Below are 25678 nucleotides of genomic sequence, written 5' to 3'. Positions count from 1 at the left end.
TTATTTTTAAATAAAAGTTGAGAGCACACATTTCAACTTATTTGGGAAATATTCCCATAAACTCCCTCTAGTCCTGTGGTTCCCAAAGTGTGGGGCGCGCCCCCTGGGGGACGGCGCAGGAAGCGGTATGGATGAATGAAAAAAAAAAAAAAATCAGTTACATAAAAGAGTTTCACTGTAAAGATGGTTTGTAGTTTGTTTTGTTGCAACCTGAAGTGTGAAATAAATTTCAGTGGAGTTTGAAAACAATATATGTGTGTTTAGGTTATTGTCTGGTTGAACGATGTGTGTTCCCAGTTAAAAATTTTTATCTCTCTTTTTTGGGGGAATTTTCTTGTAATCCATAGGGGGGCCCAGAAAATCTTTGGGAAAACATTGGATAAATGTCATTTAGCAAAATATGAACAAGATCATTACGCAAACTTGTGGCTTGACATTTGACAACTCTTCTGAGCAGAAATTTTGCATGCTTTCGACCCGTTCTGCTTAGTCCACCTTAATCAAATTTTTGTTCATTTGCCTAGAAAGTCCGGTTCTTTTAGGGAGGTGTGAATGCTTAATCAAACTATGAACTCTGGTCCGCCTAAAAACCCAGGTCTCCATGCGGTTTAAGTAAACTCTGGGGAGGTTCAAATGCATATGTGAAGGTCAATTAGACCTAAGATTGCTCCAAAAGCAGGAAGCAAACTACAGCGCAGGGCATTCTGGGTAAATACAACCAAAACAAACACATGATTCTTGACAATAAATGTCTAAAAACAACCTTTTAAATCTGACCCAGCTCCACTTTTGTTAACATTTCTTGAAGAAGGAAGTTGTGCTCCTGTCTTCTTCAGAGATTTTTGTGTTGTCCGCTTCAGTGGTTCTTGGTGCAGCGCCACCACAGGCGAGGAGGGAAACAGTTTTTTCAAAAGGCAAGGCAAGGCAAGGCAACTTTATTTATATAGCACCTTTCAGCCAAGGACAATTCAAAGTGCTTGTACAAAACAAGTTAAAAACAACAAGAAGATAATAGAAAGAAAGTAAATTAAAGCCCAAACAGATTAAAAATGTACACAATAAAATATTACAGTTTGAATATAGTTAAAAACAAACATTTAAGAATAGGCAATGTCAAATAAGAAGGTTTTTAACCTTGTTTTAAATAAACTCAAGGTAGGGGCAGTCTTACAGTGAGCAGGAAGTTTATTCCAGAGTGTTGGAGCATAAAAACTAAAAGCTGCTTCACCATGTTTGGTTCTGACTCTCGGAATAGTTAGAAAGTTTGATTGTGATGATCTTAAAGGTAACAAGGCTTGGTTTGTTTCACACTGCCGGGTCAAAGAGAACCACACTGGCTGAAAATGTAACAAATGTAACAAATGTTGTAAGTTTGGTCTCCAATGGAATCGAAAACACCCCTGGACTTCTTGGTAGTTATATTTTCAGGGCTAAATGTTACCTGTTTTTTTTCCATTCTAAAAAAATATTTCTGATTCAGGTATCATTTTCTATTAGAACATCAAACAAGTTAGACTTTTCTGACTCAAATTGTCACCTTTAGAGGTAATTTGGTTAAAAGGACCAGGAACATTTTAACTGAATGCAAAAGCTTGGAAACCTGAAAAAGCAGAAACAAAACATTAACTAATCTCAGTATGAACTGAGAGGGCACTGATACAGAAAATAAGTACTGATGTTATGATTTATTATCCCCAAGAGTTGAGTAAATAATTAATTAATAGTTTTAAAAAATCTTTAATCTTTGGCTTCTGAAAGTGAACACAACTTGTTGTTGCAACAGGTTATTATAATCACAGACAAACAACGGTTTCCGTTTATGGATATATTATAAAAGCCCTGCCTGTGCCAGGAAACCAAAGTGATTTAAATAAGCTCTACCCAATTCTGCCAAGAAACGTGGCCAGATCTCCTGCCAGACTTCTTCCCAAAGCTTGTGGATGACCAGAAAAAAGCATTCAGTTCCTGCAAAAAGCTAAATTATATTTCTGCAAATACCAGTCTGGGTTTTCAGTCATTACGTTTCAAAACCGAGAGATCAATGCTGCCATGTTTCTTTTAATTGCTTTATGAAGATGAAGCAATTGCAACTTCAATGATTTTGCCAATCATTAAATTTGTTGTTTCCATCTTACAAAAAGAAAGGAAGCATTGAAATTGTAAATGATTGATGTCTTTGCTGTAGCTTGTGTTGATCAAGCTAATCAATACGTAACATCAAATATAAAACTAAGTTGAGCTGGATTTTCAAATTAATTTGCTTAGACTTTTATATTCCCACATTATGTGTCGAAACCGCGCGATGAACGTCGCAATTGTTCCTTTAATTGCTTCAGGAGGGTGAGGTTGAGAGCAACATTCCCGGATCGGAGGTGAATTATTAGACCATTGTGGCCTCATTGTATCTATTCCTCCAGCAACAATGAGATTTTAATAAGACATAAAAGTTTCCACCCCACCCCCACATTTTCTTTCTTGTTGCACATTCATATATCTTTCAGAGAAGAAACCCAGATGTACACACAAAATAAGAAAGCAAGATAATGTATTTTTTTATTTATCTGAAGCAAGGGGAGATGGGAAGGGAAGAGTAGGAGGAGGAGGAGATGTGATCTGGAAGGACGAGGGCACAGGGCTGACAGATCGGAGAGGACGGCCATTGCCGCACAGAAAACGAGAAGCCAAATCTGATGTGAAGGTTCCCCTGGGCTCGACTGTGGAGGTCAGCGCCAGGCTGTGAGGGAACGATGGAGCAGGACAGCATCATAAACACTTCCAACAAGAAGGTGTAGTCAATTCTAATTACCACTGGTACAAATACACACGTTTTTCCCAGACTTCCAGTTGTATATTTGACTTTCTTTCATTACTGTCCCAGTTGCAGTTGTTATTTTTACCATCTGCAGATATTTTTCCTTCATAGTTTCTTTTCTGAACCTTAAAATACACACTGCTCTTGCAGCTGAGAATAATGGTTACCGGGCAGAAATATCTGTTCTGTTTGAACTTTATCGTTTGTTTTGAAAATGTTTTCTTCTCAGGGCATCCTTTAGTTTTCTAAGTGGGCACAAGATGAGAAAATGAGGCTCAAGAGTTCATTATTATCACTTACAGCTAAATTACTTGTGTGATAAGATTTCAGACTTTATAATTTTCTCTTTTTTTCCCTTCCCCTTTCATTAAAAAGCTATTTTCCAGCAGACCAGAAAACCCCTTCGCATCCTTAAAGGCATTTTCGGTTTCTCAAAGACAAAGCCCTGCTTGAATCAAGAAATCTGTATTTTGTTATTAATGCATTTCACAGTGTGATTACTTCAAACTCGACTCCAATTAGCTAGCTTGCTTATCTCTGCTCTGAAAATGAGATTCTATTAGTCATGTTGATTAAAGGCCACAATAAGACAACTGTTTGTTAATTTCTTCAGTCGCCAGTAGCAGTGGCTGAAATTCACAGATACTTAATAGCCTTTTAAAGGGATATTCAAACCTCAGTTTGTTTGAAAAAGCACAGCTTGTTCTGCTTTCATGGAGGCCACAAAGGCTTTTAAGATCGCTTTGTTTAGGCAGTTATAAGTGAGTGAAGAATTTGGTGACCCACCATTACATCTTTAGAGGTTGTTGTTTGCCAAACGTGTAAACTCCTGTCCTTAAAATCGGTGTAGACCTTTTTAACTTAGGTTCAGACTATGGTGATGTTGCGTTAGATTAAACTTTTCTCCCAACAGATGCCAGTAAGTACCTCAATTATTTCTGTCCTCCTTTGGGTCCTTTCTAAACAGCATTTTGAGGCCCCTGGCTTTCCTCCTGGCCATAAGGACATTTGAGATTATTTTGCTTCGAACTTGTGGCAGTAGGTTTGGAAGATCAGTCTGGCAAGACTCAACTTGGCTTATTAATATGTCCTTTTTATAGCTTTTCCTTGATATTTTGCAGAATCTCAGATGAAAAATTTTTGGACATCCCCACAGTTGGCCTCTTTAGGGCAGCTTCTTCCCATTAATTACAACCACAAGCAGCACTGCAACCCAAATGCCACAATTGTCACTCCATTTGCATCAAAAGATTTAATGTACGTGTCAGATTTAAAATATATACTTCTTAGAGTCTTTTAAGATTTCCTTTGTTGGAAAACAAAAATCCTATTTCAGCAGTCCAAGTGATGTTATGAGTGCTCTGTGTTTTTCCACAGGCAGGTATTGAAATTTTGTTGGTCCCCCTCTCTGGATTTTGCTTTTGAATTTGACCACAATTTATTAAATCCAGAGTTCACACAAGAGGAGGACGGAAAATGTGAGCAAGGCTAAAGAATAAACTTCCAGTCAGCCGTCAGCAGATTTTTATGTAACTTCTGCATTTTTCTGTGATGTATAAAATTATTAGGATGGTTTTATACACAATTTAACCCGTCTAGACCGAACCTGTCAGCTTGACACAGTCAGGTTTGCAGTACCGTAACTCCATGACACTTTGCTAGCTGAAAAATTCCAATGGTTTCTGGAAGCGGAGACGCTGCGCTTTCCATCCAATATCAAGTTATTACGGTAATTTCACTCCCACCGTAGCAGGGAGTGAAATTAATATGACGGGAACTCTTAATAGATAAATAGTAAATTTTGAAAATAACTTCTAGATATTGAAAGTTCCAGTTGTTATTGATAAGTGGGCAATATATTTAACTCACTGGACATTTAAAGAACTTCATACAATTAAAATAAGCAACAACAAAAAAAAAATCCAGGTGGAGATTTCAAACTTAGGACTCAAGGGGATAAAGAATGAGTTCTTTTGATTGTAATTAGAGATGGACAGTTACCCCATGTTGTAGCTTTCTTTGAGACTTTTATTTTGGAGTAAGAAAGGAAGTAGCTCTTGAGTTGTTTAGCTAATTAGGACTGTTTATCAGCAAAATCCAGCGAAAGTATCGATTAAAAAGCCTCAACTGTTTTTTGGGTATTCAGTAGAACAATAAAAGAAGAAATAAGAATATGCATTGTTAAGATATTACCCATGGTTGCTAACGTAGCTAAGCATAGCGTCCCCTTTATAGCTTCTTAGCAGTGCCAACTGTTTGAATTTTATCCTTTCTAGTGTAAAATCTGAAAGAACTGGACTTCATTAGGTTTTGTTTTCCCACAAATATTGCCAAATTCTTTTGTCGTTTTGTTTTGAAGGACCCGGGGTGTCCTTTCATGTTGTTAGCTAGGTGTACTGTGATATTCCTACTGCTAGGACCCCAAATACTTTGAGTGAACGAGGCAAAGCTCCATGTAAAGGTGTTCTACCTTTAATTACAGGGTGTATTTTCCCTCAGTTTTTCCTCCTAAAATAACGATGCAGTTTATACTGACACAGAGTTGTGAGGATGCTGCAGCCTCCTCACACCAACTTCTGTACACAGACACTGCATACATGAGGAGCCCAGCCAGTCATCAAAGAATCCGTATCGCTCTCAAGCTGTTTGTTAGTCTTTTATTTTGCAGCCCCTCAGGCTCCATTCATGCCCACACACTCAGTCACACACACGCATACACGCGCACACCCTCACACATGCAGGCAATGCTGGTCATGGCAGAACCAGTGGTGAATCGCAGTTTGCAAGCCTTTCATTTCTACAGCAAATCAATTGAGCTTTGCAGAACTCAGCATTTGAAGGAGGTTCACAAGTTAACTGATTATTGAATCGTGACATACTGTATTGAGGGTTGTTTGCCGTCTCGCAGCAATTGCCTCACTAAGGTGACCAATGGAAAATCTACTCATGCTCAGCTTTTCCTATTGCTTTGTCCTCAGAAATAGATTCGAACCACAAAGGTCCCACATTGTAGGGTAAAGTCTGAACTTTGTATTTATAGTATTTCAGTTTTATTCCTGGTCTTGTTTATCCATCCATTCATACATACATCCCTCTCTTCATCCATCCAACCATTGGCCCATCAATCCGTTCTTCTGTCCATCCATCCATCTTTCCATCCCCTTGTCCAAACATTCTACAGTTTTCATTGGTTCATCTGTCCATCCTTCAATCATCCTTTCATCCCTTTGTTCCTCAATCCATCCATCATGTATCTCTCCACCTATCTTTCACTCATCCACCCATCCATTCATTTTTATTGATCCATCCATACATCCATTCACCAATCCATCCATTCACCCATCATACATCCATCCATCCATAAATACATACTTCCCTTTCTTCGTCCATCCACCCATCCATTTAACACTTCCCCATCCATCCATTCATCTTTCCATCCCTCTGCCCACCTTACACTTTTTATTGGTCCACCAATCCTTTCTTCTGTCCATCCATCCATCCATCCATCCATCCATCTCTTTATACATCCAACTATTTTTATTGGTTGATGCATCTATCTGCCACCTGCCCATCCATCCATCCATCCATCCATCCAGAAAAAGTATTAAAAAATATATTTCTAGTCCACTTTAATAATTACCTTTTAAAAATGTTAAATAATAAACAGAGAACTTCACAGATGTGAGTGTAAGAATGTGTATAAAGTTTTGAATTAGGTGAAGAAACTTGTTTTTGATTTTATTTTAGACCGTCCTGATCTGGATCTTGTTTTATTTCCTGTAGCGAAATATTAATTACACTCACTGCCCCTGTCATTTAAGAGCCTCGTTGAAAGCACAGCTCAAGTGCCTGTTTGGTGACCGTTGTTAGCATGAGGCCTAATTTTGTTTTCTCTCTGTAATCTCATCCTGTTTTTCTCTCACTTCAGTAAATGGAGCGCCATATTGTTTTTAATGTCCTCGCACAGCAGCGTCTCTCAGAGTCTCTCTCTTTCCCTGTGACCCAGGAGCGATGACAGAATATCTTTTCAGCCGGCGTCCTCATTGTCACCACAGTCAGGCTGGAGAACTATTCAGCGCTAACGCAATTGTAACACTTCTTAAGTCGAGTCCATTCAGGGCAGCCGATGAAGCCGATCGGGTGGAAGGCGACGGGAAACGGCTAATTGTCCTGAAAGGGGAAACCTCTTTTGAGCCTGCGGGCGCTGTGAAAAGTCGGCCCGGATAATAGAGTGGACGGGTTCCCGCGTTCATGATCTGTGACCTTAAAGTGGGCTGGCCTGATCAAAAGGACACGGGCGAGTCTGAGCGCAGCAGAGATAGTGAACCATAAAGGCAAACACCTTTAGGCAGGAGAAATGGGCAGTCTTCAATAAAAGCCCGGCACTTGGTAGAGTCTGTATTTATCGCTTGATCAGCTGCCTCTTCTGACAGCTCCCTCGAGTTTTAAGTTCAGCCATGTGAGCTGGGCTGTAGATGAGAAAGCAGATCTCCCCCCCTTTCCTTTCCTGTCTGTTTTGTATTCCTCGTGCCGAAACAGCTTGTCCTCCAGCATCAGCTATACGTTACCTGTTAGGACCGGCTGGGATTCCCTGTCCTCATAATTTTATTAGGATTTGATGGATGACATCTGAAGTACAGTGCTGTCAAATATTCCTGGTATTTATCTCACCCCCACATGCAGGGTTGTTCGCCGCTCCAGATTTTTTTTATATGCCTTAAAGAGATTTTTTTTCTCTGTTTTTTTGTGGCTTGGAGTAATTCCGTCTTTTTATGTGGTCTGCATCACTGCCTTTTTTTTTTTTTTTCTTTATTCTTTTCGACAGTCTGAACGGCTCGCTACCCAGCAACGTGGAGATCAAAAACAACACCCTGTTCTTCAAGGGGCCCGTGACCTACGACCTGGCCGGAACCTACGTCTGCGTCGCGATCAACGGCATCGGGACGCGCACCGGAGTCGTGGACGTCAACATTACCGGTAGGCGAAAACACGGCTCCCGTTTCCGCTCTCTCTGCCTTCGATAACTCTGGCATGGCTTGATCAATACAGTATCCATCAGACAACAACACAGTGCCTTACAAAAGTATTCACACCTCTTGGATGTTTTCAAAATGAACATTTTTATTCACTCTCTTTTCATTCTGATACACCTAAACAAGACGTTTCAAACTGAAATGAACAGGGTGCCACTGTTAGCCCTGACTTGTCATCAGAAGTCCGCTTTAGTTTTCAAGTAGCATAAAAGTCAAATATTTTGTCAAATAGGCAAACTGAATAATACAATGCAAAACTGCAAATTATGCACAAACATTCTTCCTGCTCGTTAAATAAATGAATTGAACTAAACTGACAAATAAACAAACTGGTATTTGATTTTGTCCAGAAATATGACATTACTTCTACAATTTACTTTATAATTATCAAAAAAAAAAAAAAAACAGTAAATATACTACACTTTGTCTTTTACTTTTCATTACAAATAAATGTCTATTACTGAGCTAACAATGCCAGTCCCTCTCTATATTTGGGCTTTTTGCTCACGTTTTCTTAATGCTATAAAACAAAAGTATTCAAAAAGCAGTTTCTTTAGAATAAAGTTTATTTTTTTACTTAATCATCCTGCTTTTTTCAAGTCTGCCCCCACAAAAACTGCTTGTAGTGTGCAATTAAAAATCATTTTATGTGTTAAAATTTTGAATCAAGTGACTTAAGGGTCATATTACTTTTTTTTTTACACATAAAGCTGAGGGCTGGAAATAGGGACTGCATGACCCATTGCCTTAAACACAATCTAGCACTCACCACTTCCTTAATTTTATTAATTTGATGCTAAAATGTAGCTTTTCTGTTACAAAATTAGGGTTTTGGAATACCAATGCTACCTTTATTAGAATAACAGTTTGTTTATTGATCACGTACTCCACAGATCTCACAGATTTACAGCCATCGAGTTCTGTTTGAAGTTTGGTAGAAGAAGGTTATCTGGTGGGGTTAAGAACAGCGTTAAACGTTTTGGCCCACATGCAAAAACTCTTCTTTGTATCAGAAAGCGAGCACCGCCAATAACTGTAGACAGGCCGCATCGGGAAAAACGTTGGCGCCAGCAACACCTTGCTGTGGGAACGATCAGAAAGTTGGTCAGAAGGGATGTGAAGAACGGTCAAGACAAAGACAGAAAAGCTGCTGCAGATGCTGGGACAGAGGTTAATGTTACAGCGGAACAACTGACAGAAGTATTCATCAAAGCATGTAGATGTCTGAGAATGGCCCTCTCAAAGTCTTGATATAAACCTAATTGGGGAACAGTAGGGTTAAAAGGAGTAAATACTATGCAAGCCACACTTAACAGATTTTTGTTTGTGCAACGGTAAATGAAAACCAGGTTTTATTTAATTATGCACTAGTTTGTGTTAATCTATTAAAAGAAATCCCCTCAAAATGCATTGCGGTCTGCGGTGACAAAATGGGCGAAATAAACATCAAGACGCAGGAATACTTCTGCAAGGCATTGCAGCTGCACACATGAACAGACCAGTTGATTGTCACAAATCATCTGTGCGTCTCGGTGTCTGACTATCAGAGTTCCACACAGCTTGTTAGAACAACTCCCATCACACATCCAAACACGTGTGGGAGCAAACTAACACAGGTCCATTATCAGCGCCCAGAATAACCCACAGGAAATTGGGGGTTTTTAGGTGAGGGCACTGTATTGATCATAACTTGCTCAAACTGCTTGTGTCTCTTCTGCATCTTTCGTCTCTTCTGGGGGGAAAACAAAATGCTGAGCAAAACTGATTCAGTTTTCTACCCTTCCACATAATTGCAGGCACACAGACTCTGTGGTTCTAACCCTGAGGAGACCAACAAAGCCTCTGCTATCCATTACAAACCAGATCCCACTATACATCCTAAAGATGAGGGGATCTTGCTCTGATTGGTAGCAGCTGTGTGCGTAGCGCTGGGGGACTGTTTCAGTTTTGGACTGGTTGGACTGGAAGGACTTTTCTCTCTTTCTCTCTCTCTTTCCCTCTCTCTCTCTCTTTCTTTAAGCTGCTTGGTTTCAGGGAATCTGGCGTGTTCTAACTTGCATTGCTTTGCATGTTAACTCGTGTCTCTGGAATTGCTGTGCTTGGTGTTAAACGAACAGCTGTTCCTTACAGTGTCATTTGCTTCTGCATCTTCTCTTTCCATGTGCTATTTCTCTTGCAGCAATAAGGCTCAGAAATAAACACAAAACATTTTTTACTGCATGTGGCGACATTGTTTGCAGAGTGTGATAATATATATCTTAGAAGCTCTTAAAGAACCTCTAGAAACTCTAAATGACTGTGGACTAGCTTGTATCAGGTGTTTAGCATAAAGAACTGCACAAAGCAAATGCACCAAAGTAATTTTCCATTTCTCCTTTTTTTCATTGATCGCTTAAATTAACAAACCACAATGCTGTGGTCCCAGTAGTCTTTGTTTATTCCCCTCATTTGTCTGCATAATTTTTATTGTGTGAGCAAAGTGAACAGTGCGTGAATACATGATTGGAGTGTGCTCCGTTTCAGTTTGTCTAGTTTAAAAGAAAACGTATTTTAGGTTTGCAACTGTTTAAAGGCTTGCAGATTTCTTAAGCAGCAGGTGAAACTAAAGGAATAATGAATCTGTGAAATCACTCCTTATTCTTAGCAGGTGGAAACAACAGTGGCAACTTTCTGTGATGAATAATCTCAGGTAATGCTTTGCACATAATTAGGAACCATAAAACGATGCATTAGGATTCCTTTCCTGCGACCTTTATGTTTCTTCAAAGTACAGAACAACAAAAGGCATTTCTTCAGAGCTACTTGTTGAGGCTTGTCATCCTTAACTTTATAAAATCAGTGGAAGATTTGCATAATTGTTGCCAGAGGCTTGTTTGACTTGTTGTCTAACAAATACTGAGTAACAAATGCACTCTGTCAGAATCAGGCTGCACCCAAATGGTGTGACTTTTAAAGAGACAGGAGCCAAAATAGACAGGTGTGCTGCAGACCCAATGATATGCAGTTATTACTACATAAACGTTAGCTACACAAAGTTCCTAAATTAGCAAATAAAATGCTGTTATAATAATTTCTACTCAAGTTGACATCCTCAAGTTTAAGACAGCCATGCACTCAGGGAGATAACTTTAATCTAAGCCACACCTCTTTTTGGAAGTAGCCCAAAACGGGGTGTGGCCTTTTTGAATCTGCAATTGTATGCATCCTTTGACATATGAGAGAATATGATTTAGTGTAATTTTAATATATCATTTCAGATGTTTCAGCATGGGCTGCACAGTGGCGCAGTTGGTAGCGCTGTTGCCTTGCAGCTGGGTTCGATTTCCGGCCCAGGGTCTTTCTGCATGCGTGGGTTCTCTCCGGGTTCTCCGGCTTCCTCCCACAGTCCAAAAACATGATTGTCAGGTTAATTGGTCTCTCTAAATTCTCCCTAGGTGTGAGTGTGTGTGTGCGAGGTTGTGTTTCCTGTATGTCTCTGTGTTGCCCTGCGACAGACTGGCGCAGGGCAACCAGTCTAACGTCCCGCCTCTCACCCGGAACGTTAGCTGGAGATAGACACCAGCACCCCTCCCAGTAAGGGACAAGGGTGTACAGGAAATGCCTCCCAGTAAGGGACAAGGGTGTACAGGAAATGGATGGATGTTTCAGCATGTCATATTTTCAGTCTGACAGTTTGAAGGCTGCTTTTATTTCCACTGAAAAAGAAAAGAGCTCCATCCTTGATAACTGGAATTACATTCACTGCAAAACCTGCCCTGAATATTAAACATCACACAGCACCTGGTCGTCTTTTTGTACCCTCTGAAGTAATAAGCTGGCTGGAAACAAGCTCCAAGTGTTGTTCTATACTGTTACATGGCCAGGAGCACTGAATTTCCCAAAGGGTGCCTTACAAGCCTTAAAAGCATGTTGCCGGTTCCCATAGTAACACTGTCAAGTTAAAGCGAGAACAGCCAGCCTCTCCTCCTAATGCACAGTTCAGAGGCTCAGCTCCAGCGTGGCGCCCCGTCAAATTGCAGAGCAGCTCAAAAATGGCTTTGGATGATCTGAAGCGGTATAGTTCGGCACTTTTGATTCAAACTGACTCGGGCAGTGCAGTTTTGTCTTTATGCTGGTGCAGAATATAAATCCTTTTATACAGTCATATTTAATAAATTTGAATATTTTATCAAAGTTCATTTATTCCAGTAACTCTGTTCACAAAGGGAAGCATATTAAATAGATTTATTACACAGGCTGATGTTTTCAAACATTCATTTGTGTTAATTATGATGATTTTAATGCTTACCACTAATGAACACATGAAATTCAAGATGAGAAAAGAACCGATATTTATTTTTTTAGTAATTTTTAACCTTTCCATCCAAAAGTCAAAACCACACATTGCTGAAAAAACCAACGGAAAATAAAACAAAGAAACAAAAAAATCACATAAATAGATAAGCAATATTTATATTATTGTCAATGTGCAGACAGAAAAAATGTAGGTTGAAGCATAAGTTGTTTTTACCTTCATTTTTTTGTATAAAGCATTATGGAAACAAAAACAACACAATCTTTTCTGTATATTTTTCTAAACTTAACTCCAAGAAACTCTAGCTAAGCCTTGTTGTATTTGTTTAGAAACGTATTCTTATACAATATTTATTTAATTTAAAAACAGTTTTAACTCATTAAACAATATTTTCAAACATGAATCTCATTAATTGAAGTACAATTGTTTCTAATATTGGTCCTGACTTTTAATTAAACTGATATTAACACAAAAATGAAAACTTAATTAAAATTTGCCCAATTTTAAATAATTAAAATAAGTAAAATAATTTACTGTTATTTTCAGTAAATCTCATCTTAGCATTATTCTATTTATTAAATATGACTGTAGGCTTCATACTTGTACCTTTGTGGTTAATGTGAATTTTCTTCAAATCCGTTTGAAGAAACCAAATGAATGAAGATCTGTTTCAGGTGAAATTCAGGTTTAACAAAAGACTTTCTACTGAAATTCCAATGGACTTGTGCCGACTTGCCTTGACATGTGGTGTGTATAATTGCAGCTGAACAAATATGCTGATGAGTCATTAACCCGTAGCTTGGCGACTGGTGTTGCAGTCTGCAGAGAGTGAGGTCTATAGGTATTGCCACCTAAGTGTCCTTTGCAGAGTAGGAAGGTGATGAGGCAATAGCCTCAATGCATTTGTTCAATAATTCATGGAACCGGAGGGTTGGGAAATATAAAACACGCATTTTTCTTCTTGTTAAAGTCTAATTTTAATGTTTCTGAGATGTAGAGGCTCTCGAAGGAGTTGTTTGAGAATCAATAACTCAGCCAGATGGTCTCTTTAGCCTCCAGTCAACTTTAACAAAGTAACGACAAAAGTGAAGCCCAAGCAATCAAGATTCAAAAACTCCTTCCAGCTCGACTTTTCGCTGGGATACGCATGATTATGGTGGCGGCTCTTTTTTTGTTGTTTTGTTTTGTTTTCATTTCAAAGTTAATTTTTTAGATTGACAGAGTAATGTGCGGCGCACCTGTCGGTTAGCCAGCCCCCGCCACCTGTGTCAGGGAGATAAAATGTCCTTGACAATTTGTTTGTATGGGGGAAAAAAAAGCTATTTTCTCACTGTGGGATGCAGCGCTGATGGAGCTCTTAAAGGAAAGCGCATTTTAATCAAGCTTCTCTTACTGACGGATTTGCAGGTGCTGCGGTGCTGCAGATATCAGCGGGGCCACGGCGCGCCTTGTTTCAATTAGCTTAGGGATAGCGCTCGCAGCTCGGATGGCGGCGACAATAGTAAGTCGCGCGGGTGACGGCGGCGTTCCACGACGACACGTGTTGTGCAGATATGGTGTCAGAATCTAATGAAGCACTTCTCGGTTTTTAATCTGTCCTCGCTCTCAGGGAAGAAAAGGCGGAAGAGGAGGCGTCATGTGATGCTCCCCGCCTCATTTACATGCAGTTCAGAAATCTCCAGAGATAAAGTTGACGAGTCGTCAGAAATGATTAATCAGCTAATTACCAACAGGCATCAGAGGCCTCACTGAAAAGTAAAGACAATTAGACCAGCGCCACTATGGAGGTTGGTTTTTGACCAATCACTCTCAGCAGCTTTTCAAAGCGTCTAATAGGAATGCCAGTCAAGCAGTCAGAGGAAGCCGCAGGAAGAGGGGCTGAGTGAAGCGGTTAAACCTCAGAGATCGTCCTTCAGCTCACGAGAGCTAAATCAGTCTTTCATTAGGATAATCAGCTTTCCACCACCGCGCTCTGTTTTTGTGTTTGAAACAAATCAATGTCGCCACCTTAAATTTCTTCCCAGCTCATAATGCGGCGTGATGAATGGCCGTTTTGTCGGGACGGCCTTACAATTATGTCATTATCGCCTCTGAGAAAGCAGATGTGTGGTTTGTTTTTTTCTTAATTCTTGGCAGTTAACAGTAAATTGACATGTGGGAAAGTTTTTGCTTTCCATATTCTTGGATATATTTGTTTACCAAGTTTGAGATTTATGCTCTCACACATAAGAGCCGGTTAGTGTGAGAAAACCGTATGAAGACGGTGCATTTATTCAGGATCAGCTGGAAGGATGTTGGCTCTGTCAGGGGGCATCATGTTTGTGAACCTTTCAGAGATCACCCCCCACTCATGGATCAGCTGTACTTCTCCTTTTTTTGTCAGTTGTGCTGCAGGGCCTCGCCACACGGGTTAGACTGGATGGAGCGCTCTCTTTAGTTTAGAGAGAGAGCAGGAGGATGGACGCCTCGGATAACACAGGACTATTGTTGCCAACTTCTGTTCATGCCTGCCAGAACAAGCAACAGTCAGCTTCTGTTGGGGAGAATCTAGCTACCAGAGAAAATGGTGGGGGGAAAGAAAAAAATAAAAATGAAACCTCCGACATGTGGTGAAAATGAACCAAATAAGTTGGGAAGCGTTCTGTGGAAATATGAGCAAATAAAACACGTGATGGCGCGAGATGCTCCAGTGAATCAGATTTTTTCGAATTTAGTCGAGTAGCGAAAGATGGAAGGCAGAAATAAGCTCCGAGGCAAACAGCATCTGGGAGCGGAGCAGAGGTGGAAAAGAGGGCAGGAGACTGTTTACATGACTTTACATAACAGTCTGTGTCAACCTCCGCTGCTCGCTGGCTGTCGCTTTCTCCATCCTCTAATTCCAGCATTTCACTGATATTAAGGGGATAAAGCACAGAGATGATGAGAGGGGGTGAAACTGACTAAAAACATACATAAAAAAAAAAATTCGCACTAAAAGCTGTGATGGAAACAAATGATGCAAATGTAGAACAGTAACTGTATCCAAATGCTCAAAATTTCATGTCTCAGTGTAAATATTACATCCAGAAATGGTGTGATGAAGCAACAAAAGGAGAAAATTATGATGCTAAAGAAGCACCTGTCATAAATCCTCCAGGGAATATTCACGCTGTCGCTTTGAAGGTTCATTTTAGGGATTTGACTGATAAAATCTGATCAAATCTGGTCCATCAGATAAAGATTTTATCATACTGGCTGCAGAATCACTGAAATCTAACGTGCTACTGAAAGCCCCCAGAACGACTTGAGGGCACTTCTGCATCGATTCTTCAAGTTTCTTAAACTCCGCTCTAGTAGCAGAACGCAACTTCTCCTAAGAATATTGTCATTTTGATTGACATTAAACTTATATCCAAGAGTTTCTGCAGAAGAAAACCTCTCACTGTAAAAGAATCTCATCACTTTGGCTTCTAGCTTATCAATCCCATTTGATAAGCTACATTTGATGTATTTTATGGATATTTAAAATTTTAGTGTAACCTTGAATACTTGGAGGATTTGCACCGATCCAAGGCTTTAATGAAAGAAGGGTTAGCCTGGCTGGTTGTTGAACACTTCGTAAACCTAAGGAGTTACATCACAGTTGTTGTAGGAAAACCATAGAAAGTCCAGTTAGGATTTAGCCACAAGTTGACACCAAAGTTGAACTTTCTGGCTTATGTGCAAGAAAAGTAAAGCAGCACACTCCCACAGTAAAACATGGTGGTGGCGGTATCATGATGTGGGAATTCTTTGTTTTTTCTTTTGGGTTTTTTTTTCATACCGGAGTGTATGCACATCCTTAACAAAATGTCAAAAAGTCTTAAATTCGTTTATCTAAAATTAAGCCCTTAGAATGTCTTTAGTTTGTTTTAAGAAATGTAAGTTGGTCTTAAATATGCAAATCAAAGATCGTCGATGTCATTGTGACGATTCGATCTTATGTTTTGTTTTTGCTTGTTGGACTTTTCAGTCAGGCAAAAGTTTGACTCACACACAGACATCTGCCTGTGCTGCTGATATGCTTGTGCTAGCTAGCTAGCATTTTTTGCAGCTATCCTGGGTAAGTGCAAATGTCTCACCATTTGGTTGGATGTAGTTCATTTTTGCCAGTGGCTAACTTCTGTTGCCAGCCCGTATGAGTCAGCAGAAATCCTTTATTTATAGTTTTTAAAGTATTAAATTTCAGTCAGGCTAGCATTAAAAAGGTCTTTAAAAGTCTTAAATTTGACCTGCTGAAACCTGCAGATACCCAGCACCCTGTTTTACATGTTTTGTTTCTAATTTGAATTACTTTCACACTGTGTGTTGACTTATCCCATAAAATTCCAACAACCAACCTTGGAGTTTGAGGTTGGCAGATCTGTTAGACCCTTTACTACAGGTCTGCATAGATTTTACTATGGTCTAAGTTGCTTGTCTCAAAGTGACGTTACATCCATTTTTCTGTGTTATAATCACAACAGCACGAGGATCCTTGAATGAAACAAGTAACGCGCCACATATTACTGACATCTAACAGCGGTGCTTCTCTGTTCAGCCATTTGTCTCTTTCTATTCCCAAACAGAGATGAGAGACATTACGATGTCGGCTTTGCACAGGGTTCCCTTTGCAATGTGAAATTTGTTTGTCTTTCCATGTCATCCGTCTCAATCTGCGTTCTATACCATATTGCGGCGTCGGCGTCTCACATCGCCGCCTGCATTATTCATAGACCCAAAGGCCACATGTGTGTCTTGTGTATTATTACACTCTCATTTGAAGCTGAGCTATGTCAGCAGACATTTGAGGACCCCCACCCACACACACGCACACTCCCACACACACCTCCACCTCCTGCGTGTTTCTCATCACCCTTGAACTTTCTGCTTTGACAACTACAAACATGCAGGCTTTTGCATCTTTCGGATGATGAAGCGACTTCCTCGCCCCCACGTCTTCGGCTGCTGGCACGGGGGTTGCCTGTGTCTCAGATCCTGCCAAGATCACACCTCATTATCCAAATGAGACATTAGCATGGACTGTTCCCGTTGCTCGAGCAGCGCAAGGCCGGCCCATAAACCCTAAGCGGCGTTGTTCTGTGCCAGAGTAAGCGCTGCGTAAAACGGAGGAGAGCGATGCTCCCTTTTTCTCCAGAACAGGCGGGTTTTATTTCACTATTTGAAGAAGAAGAAGACGTAATAGCCTGACTGGACACTTGAAATGCAAATGTCACCGGGGAGAGCATGTGAGAGAAGAGCAGCTGAGATCGAAGTGATTTATCTTAACATTTGTTTCTGCATGGCTTGCTGTTTCTGCTCTCTGGAGGATATGCAGAGGAGAGGGATGTGGCAGACAGATGGAGCGGCGGGGGGGCAGGGGGGGTTGGCTGAACCCCCTTCGGCCCATCTCACCTCCTCTTCCTCATCCTCCTTCTTCCTCCTCCTCGCTGTCCAGCCGTGTGGTGTTGGATCTGTCACGCCTCCCTGAGAGCCTGATGAAGTAGGTCACATGCTGTCCCAGAGTCTGACCGCTGGCTCCAAAGCTGCTGCTGATTCGGCTGCACGCCGATTCGCTCATTACATTCCCTACGTAACAACCGGGCAGCAAAAAGAAAAAAGAAAAGGAAAAAAGATGTATACATAAAAACAATTAGTAATGAAGTTGAGAGGAGGACAGTTGTGGTAAACAAACAGAGCCCTGACCTTTTCCGGCTCAACGCATCCTAATGTGCAGATCCGTTTGCTGCGAGCCCGCTGACCCAATAACAGTCTTTCCGCTCGGCTCCGGAGCCGCATGCAGGCCAGCAATAAAGGGAGAGACGGTTTAATAATGCTGCATTATGAGCAAACATGTTTTTAAAGGAGCGCTGGTGTTAAGATGCTGGTGTAAATATTCATCGCTCATTAAAAGTGCATTTAAAGTGATTAGAAAAAGGCCCCGGTAGCACAAAGCGATTATCTACCAGAGCTCAGAAAAATCACACACAAAGAAGCTTTTCCAACCTTAATGTGGCGTCTGAGTTTATGATCTACCAGATTTGTGAAAATGGCTGTAACTTTGTTTATTCCTGCTGTGAACCACCTCATCGTGTGTTCTAACCTTCAGTGAAGAGTAGAGAGAGCGTTACGTCTCCAGAAGTATTCACACCCTCCACAGTTTATCACGTTACAACAACCACAAACGTATTGAGATGTCATGCATCACAAAGTGGAGGATTACTTTGAAGAGGAAAAATTACATCCCATCCGTCTTCACTGTAACTCCGCAGCTTCTCTTTTCCCTCCATGTTTCACAATAGGTTTAGTGCATTCAGATTGTTTAGTTCTTTGTTTTGCAAGTTCAGTTTTGGTCTCATCTGATTAAACAAACAAGCTGCATTTCTATTTGCCACAAGGCTTCAATGAAAGTCAGATTTATCGAGTTCATGACTCGATAAGTCTGAGTCAGAGCTATGGATCTCTGCAGCAAGATTATTTTAACAAATTCAATAGACCCTCGCAGATTTCCTGGGGAATATAACGCCAAAGTATGAAATTTGACCCAGCTCAAGATTTTTTTTCGTTGAACATATTTAAAATATTTGAAGGGTGCAGAGCAGCTGATTCGGGGGCTGTATGTTCCTTTTTTCTTACCACTGATTGGCTGCAACCCCTGCAGTGAAGATGAGGGTTGTTGATGTTAGCTACAGGCTAGTCCCAAGACAGTTTCCACTGTGTGTATTAATGCATGTTAAACTGTATTTAGTGTTTAAACTTTTGAAACAGGCAGATAGATTGCTGCTTACGAAGCTGGTTAGCATGGTCACACATGGCGGCAGATAAATGTTTAAAATCAGATGTTTCTCCGCCGTTAGTACAGCTGCAGTGTACACAAGCATGATTGACAGTGCTAGGACCCTCCCCCTGGCTCTGATTGGTTGCTTCTAACAAGGAGCGGTGAATTTCTGTAGATGACAGTAGCACCACAGGGTGGAGGTAAATGTCAGGACATGCTTAAGAATGTATTTTACCTACTTTGGTTACGTATTTAAAATTTTTCAGACACTTACCTAAAACATAAAACTTTTTCATGTGTGATTATGTTCATCTTACACATAAAGTCCCAATGAAATACCTTAAGTTTTGTAGCTGAAACATGACGACGTGAATGAGTTTAAGGGTTTCCTTCCATCTGCGCGGCGCCGTCAGAGCAGTTTCAACAGGACGCACGCAGCAGCCTGCTGTGTTCCTCTGACAAGATCGATCCTGCAGGTTGCCGCATGTTCACACATGCAAAGCAGAGATGATGTCACCGGTGTTTTGATGAGAAGGTTTCGCTGCGTTATCTCCTCCAGCACTCCTTCTCTCCCCACTTCTTATCCACTGGCCGTTTGAAAGAAAGAAATTCAATTTGAGTTATGGGTTTGAAGGTTTTAGTGCAGCAAGTGGCATTTACCTGCACGTGAGGTGGGTTCTGCCCCGGTAGGATAAGTGATAGTGAAATGAGAAGCATTTTTGACAAATGGCGAGGAAAGGAAGCGTGGATGTGGAAGAAAGAAATCAGTGGTGAGATTTGCCTCAGCTGCAACTCCCCATGAAGCATGTTTAATTCCCGTCAGTGACGAGCTTTTATTCGTTGTGGCAGAATTACATTTCCATGACTTCACAACTACTGGCAAATTCAGACAGGGGAAGTAATGAGGATCTCTGGATCCACTGAATTAATGTGTCTTCTCCGATTGTCCCCGTCGTCATTCGCTCATTATGCCACTCTTTATTTGCTGTTGTCACCGTCACCGACTTCTCCAAAGCGCCCCTCTCCATCTTCCTTTTTCCTGCCTGTCAACGCTCCCCAACTTCTTTCTGCATTTCCTTTTGATCCTCTGTTGTCTGCTGCTTGTTCCGCGATTAGTCACATTATCACACCACTCCCTGTACCGCGCTTTGAAATCCTTTTCATTTTCCCAGCCTCTGTCATAACCTTGTCCAAGAGATTGTTGCTAAGTCTCAGGAATGTTCAGCTCCTTCTGTTTCGCCTTCTTGTCGTGTGTAGACACGACTGCAGCACACCTAGAAACCTGCAGGACAGAGTTGGGAAACAGCTTCTTTCTCGCTTTAAAAGGCCCTTCTGCTTCAGACGCTCCTTTCCTTCGGCATCTTTGAACATTCGGCACTCCTGCTGTTTGTTTTATGCTGTGCCTTCCACTGAAATACAAACCCTTGCTCTGTATCTAGTCTGCTGCTTTTCAGAAGCCACAAATCATTTCCACTACAAGATCTCCTTCTTTCCTTTTTGTTTTTATTGGGGTTGCACTTGTTTACCGTTTTCTTCTGTTAACGATTTGTCTGCTCTACAACGCCTGGCACAGCTTGTCACGCTCCTTAAACTTTTCCAGATTTTTAGCCACAAACTTCAAATTATTTATGACGGGATTTTATGTGACCCCACTCAAAATGGCTCATGAATGTGAATTAAAAATTAATTATTCACCCATTTTACCAAAGAAAACCCTGAGAAATATAACCTGCATTTGGATTTGCTACTTTAAAGCCATGAGAAGTCACATATGTACTAAAAAAAAATAAAAAAATAAAAAGAGTCCAACTGTATGTAATTTGATCTCAGAATACGATAATCTGTTCTATGAAGACCCCAGACAATTTTTAAAAAATGCCACAAAAGTGGGCGGAGTCAGGATATGCTTAGGGGCGTGGCCAAGTGTGTGTCTTAGAGGAGGGGGTTAATTGAAGCTCTACTCAAGAAGAGGGAAAACGCTGTTATCAACTTAGCAACTTTGTTTCTAAATGTAGCAACGTTTTAGACGCTTGAGGTGATGATTATTCAAACAAGCGACTAGAGACAAATCTGTCAACTTTCGTCTTTGTTATTAGAGACTGTGGCAATATAAAGATAACACCCTGAAGGTTCGATTTATACTGCTGTGAAATAAAAAGTTGATTCGGGGTTTAGTTACATTTAAGAGTTTTCTGCAAGCTTTATATGTTTATCATGTTCAACACACTTAAAGCAAATCAATGGCTTCCCTTGCCTTTGCAGAATTTGATGATGTATCCAAGAAATAACTCATTCATTTCAGTCATCTGTGTTGAAACTTTACATTTGCGCAGATGCCCATCATTCATACTGGCTGTCCTTGAGACGAAGGCCATAGTGACACGTCCCAAAAAATGTGCAGTTCTAACAAACGCAAAAAATATTCATAATTTTAGGGTCCTTTGGTTGGTTGGCCTATAATGGAAAATCCCTATAAAATACATAATTTGTTGTTGTAGCAAAGCGGTATGAATAATCAATGAATAATTTTGCGCGGCTGTGAACGCGGCGGTCTCAGATGGATCTCTAAAGGAAACCTTTGGACACAGTAAATCATCCTTTCTATCATGTCAAACGTTCAGAGCTGTATGATTAATCCTAAACGACGGGGATGTGGCTTTAGAACAAGCAAAGCATTTCCTGTTATTCCTGACTTGCATGCATCTATTAGGCCTTTGGGCTGAATTATAGCCCATCACAGAACTTGCTTCCTCCTATTAATCTTAGCTGCACAGTTTAGACGTTGCAAGTCAAAGTTTCTGCCACTATCTACATATTTCCGCTGCGCCGCTAATAGACGTCCTCCTTTTTTCTTTGCTGGAACAGTATCATACCTGCTGCTGGGGTTGTCTTTATCTGCCGGTTGGCAGGTGTTGCTGCTAGCGAAGGTGAGCAAAGAGGAACGCCTCGTCTTTGCTCCCTTCTCCTTCTCCTCCAGGCTTTTAAATCACCTCCATTTCAGACACGTTTTCATGAAAATATTGTTTCTGAAACGTGATTAGTTTGCACCATGGCTACTCAGATTCCTCTTGTATTCACACAAGACTGCTGCTCTGGTAGAGAGCTATTTTCTTGTGATATCTTTATGTTTGCAAAGCTTCTGATGCGACCTTTTGGGGGGGATAAGAACAGGAGGAGAACTGGACTTGATAACAATCTGAGAAGAGGCAGATTGTGCGTTTTTTTTCATGTTGCAGAATAAAAGCATTGTTCCTCTGCTGCACTGAGGAGACCCGATGAGCATTAGACGGTGTTTTTCTCAGGTTTTAAAGTACTCCAATTATAGCACAGGCGTTATCGGGGTAAAGCATCCTCAGCTTTTTGCATTAGCTGTTTGCCAGAACAGGTTCTTCTTGGATGGGAGGCCACCACAAAAATCTGAGTGTTTAGAGTTGGTTCAAGTCCGTACTTTCTAACTTCATTACAAGGTTACCACATAGTCTGGAAATGGCAAATGTGGACTGTGGAAAATATTTTCTTCTTTCCATCATTCTTGCAGTCTATTCTTTAATTTTCCACTTGCCCTCTTTCTTTGTTCCCTTTTTACTTTTGTCCACCATTTCTCTTTTCTTTCCTTCCTTGTGTCCTGCACCCCTTTATTTGTGTTTTTTAGTCTTCTTTCCATTTTGTTTCCTTTATTTTCTTCCTTGCATTTAACTATCTTCTTTCTTTCCTTTTTGTTTAGTTCATGTCCTTCCTTTCTTTTTGTTTTCTACCCCCTCTGCTTCCTTGTGCACTTCCTATCTTTCCCTCTTCTGGGCCTTCATCTTTCCTCCCTTCGTTCCTTTCTTCCAGTTTCCGGTTGTTCAATATCTTAAGCCTATCTGCTGTTGAGATATTATAATTATTGTGTTTACATAAAACCTCTTCCTTCAGTCATTAGTGGTGAAGAAATAGTGTTGATCCTTTATAGGGGTGGAGATAACAGTGAGCACCTCGAAGGCTGACGTTGGGACCTTTAACTGCCTCTGATCTGGGCCTTAACAGGCTGCCTCTCAGTCTTTTACCCCCTTTAATGAAAGCAAATGTCTCATTTTAGCAACCTGGGTGAAAATCGCCCTAATTAAGATTGAAATGAGGATTTAAAAAAGCAAAACCAGATCTTAGCCGAGGAGGTCAGCGAGGGGCAGTGAAGAGGATTACAGCCGAATGTTTTCCCTTTGCCATTCTCCTCTTCAATCATCTGGATTTTCGCCCCTCTTCGGGCTCGGTGGAAGGATGCGTTCTCCAGCAGGGGTGACCTGGCTCTGCTCTCCCATTGATGTGTGTAATGAAGGCCTGTGTCTGAATAATCCCATTAGGTGGTCAGATTAAAACCTGAGCTGATATTTGAGACCATGCCCGGCGCCTCTTTAGAAATTGGAGAGCTTTGCAGCCGGGCCTCAGGAGAAAGGCAGCGGCGGCAGCGGCATTCCGGAGGTTTCTCGTTTTTGGTCTGATAGAGTGCCATTCTAATTACAGCAGAGAAGAAGGCTTCAGTAGCTTCTTAACTTTACCCAGACCCATCCCTTTATAGCCGCATTATGCTCAGATTCATCGTTTCTAATAAAGAGCTGTTCTTATCAAGTGGAACTGATTTGATTCAAGGCTTCAGGTTGATCATTTGAAAAGATCTTCTTTTTATGTTTGAAATTAGTATCTTTTTATATTAAAATGTGTCCCTTTTGTTCATGTGATGTTCAGTTTGATTTGGCTGACTTGCACTGTAGCATCACTGTTGCGATGCCTTGCGTTCATATCCACACCAGTGGACTATTTCAGATTTCTTTTCATATCACATGCGTATATTATATAAATTGGAGTTTTTTCAACTTTCAAGGACTCCATGAATGCAGTATTTAGTTGACTGTAATAGCTCAGTTGATGAGGAGTATTTGTTGTAGTCCCAGTTGATTTTGTCATTTCAGTTTTCAGCAGCAATATCACATTGCTAAGTTTCCCAAAAATTGTGCAGCATAAGTTACTCGCTCTTATAAGAAGACCATAAGAACACCTGCCGCCATGTTGGCTATTTAGTGAACATGTCAAACAGCAAATGAGGCCAAAATTGAACTATCTACATCTGGAAAACCAACTAAATACCACACTGAACACACTATCCCCCTCATTTAAACATAGAAGTGATGACATCGTGCTGCGGGTTTTTCTTTCTATGGGGAAAAGAAAGCAGGAAGATAGAAGGAGCTGATAAGAGGTCAATTCTCGAGAAAATGTGGCTAAAGCAGAGGTCGATGTTCTAGTGTTCGAATGGCCTAGTTAAATCCCACCCAAAATCAGATGTAATTGCTTTGCAAAGAAGAAATGGCAAATATTTCTGCATCAAGATTTAAAAACCTGACCGAGACAAAACGGTAGTTACAGTTGGATTATACAAGAAATGCTTTGAACGTTGTTTCTTCATTGTGTTGATTTAATGTAGTTGGTTGTGTATTGGTTTTATTTAGGGGTATTGGTGTAAAGCGGGTTATAAACCTGTGGATCATTTTCTTTCTCATAAACTACTGCGAAAATCAAATGAGTTTATCGGTTGTTTTCAGAGGTTTCAATACTTTTTCAAACTTCTGCTGATGGGTTTTCATTCCTTTGATTCAGCTTGAAGGCAACGCTGATCCAGAAGGCAAACAAGCTGCGTTCAAGGCATCATGTTTATCGGCTCCAGATGAACATATGGACCGTGTTAAAATCTAATCCCAATCACATTAAAATGTCTCATAATAGAGTGGCAGTAAAGCAGATATCAAAGCAAAGGCCAAACTAGTAATCATATCAAAAGCGGGAAAGCTTCTCGAACAAAAAGCTTCCCTTTGCTTTGATTCCTCACTTGAATTATCTGAGTAATAAATGCTGTTTTTTCCCATGAAGTTTTGCTCTGTGAAAATAAGTGGACTGACCACAATGTCTCACTTTACCCTCAGACATGAATGCTGTGTCATATGCAGCCAGCAGTAAGTTAATAGTGTTATGTTATATTACGTTCTATATTAATTATTTGTCATCCTTTCTATAAAAAATGACACATTTCCTCTTTTAAAACGATGCCGTCGCTTTGGTGTGTCGCTCGGCTGCTTCAGTGGATGAGCTCCGTGTTTATCTGCTCTCTCAGTGCTTTGTGTCCGCGTATGCTTGGCTGCTGATAATCATCCCAGGCGGCTCTCTCTCATTTCATTACCTCTGCGCAGCTGATGAAGACGTCTTGTGGAGCTACTTCATGTCGGACTCCTCTGTAGTCTGCCTTTTGCTATGTTTATTTTAAGCTGATTCATTCAAAAGTTGAAAAAGTGTTTTAAAAACTCCTGTTTTTGATTTTTTTTTTTTTTTTTTTTTTTTTTTTGTCACTTTGGTGTTTTAAATCCAGCAAATTGAGCTGTGCTCCCACAAAAGCTGTTGAGAACAGGCTGAAATTAGATGAATTGTGTGAAATTAGACTTGTTAATAATGAATTAACTGTTAATATATCAATAACTGATAGATAAGATTGGTACCTAATTTTAGGTTCTGATGTAAGTATTGCCTGATTATCTTTTGGTTTGATTTCAACTGCAAATCGCTGAACTGGGACCTGTCTGACAACATGAAGCAGGGTAAAAGAAATCTCTAAAACTAAATCCTTATTCAATTTCCAAAGGCCAAAAACATGGAAATGAAGGTTTTGGTTAGTCAAAGTCCTGGCTGAAATTGAATTGAGATGCTTTAGTGTGACGTTACACTTGACAACAAAAGTTGTT

The 25678-nt window shown here is 40.5% G+C and overlaps 1 protein-coding gene across 16 annotated transcripts in view; it reads left to right on the top strand.

Moving 5' to 3' along the window:
• Positions 1 to 25678, top strand: part of nectin1b (nectin cell adhesion molecule 1b) — a 221573-nt gene that overhangs the window by 82574 nt on the left and 113321 nt on the right. For 15 of the 16 annotated variants that reach the window (XM_044120468.1, XM_044120477.1, XM_044120471.1 and 12 more), the window contains exon 5: positions 7638 to 7789. In XM_044120468.1, the coding sequence (XP_043976403.1) occupies positions 7638 to 7789 (152 nt within the window). Of the gene's footprint in view, positions 1 to 7637; positions 7790 to 24868; positions 24899 to 25678 lie in introns of all 16 variants that reach the window. The other variant, XM_044120469.1, reaches the window with a different exon arrangement.

Source organism: Gambusia affinis, linkage group LG06 (genome assembly GCF_019740435.1).
Source record: "Gambusia affinis linkage group LG06, SWU_Gaff_1.0, whole genome shotgun sequence".
NCBI classification, from domain to species: domain Eukaryota; kingdom Metazoa; phylum Chordata; class Actinopteri; order Cyprinodontiformes; family Poeciliidae; genus Gambusia; species Gambusia affinis.
Note: the sequence above shows the minus strand (reverse complement) of the source record. Positions and strands in the feature narration are given on the sequence as shown.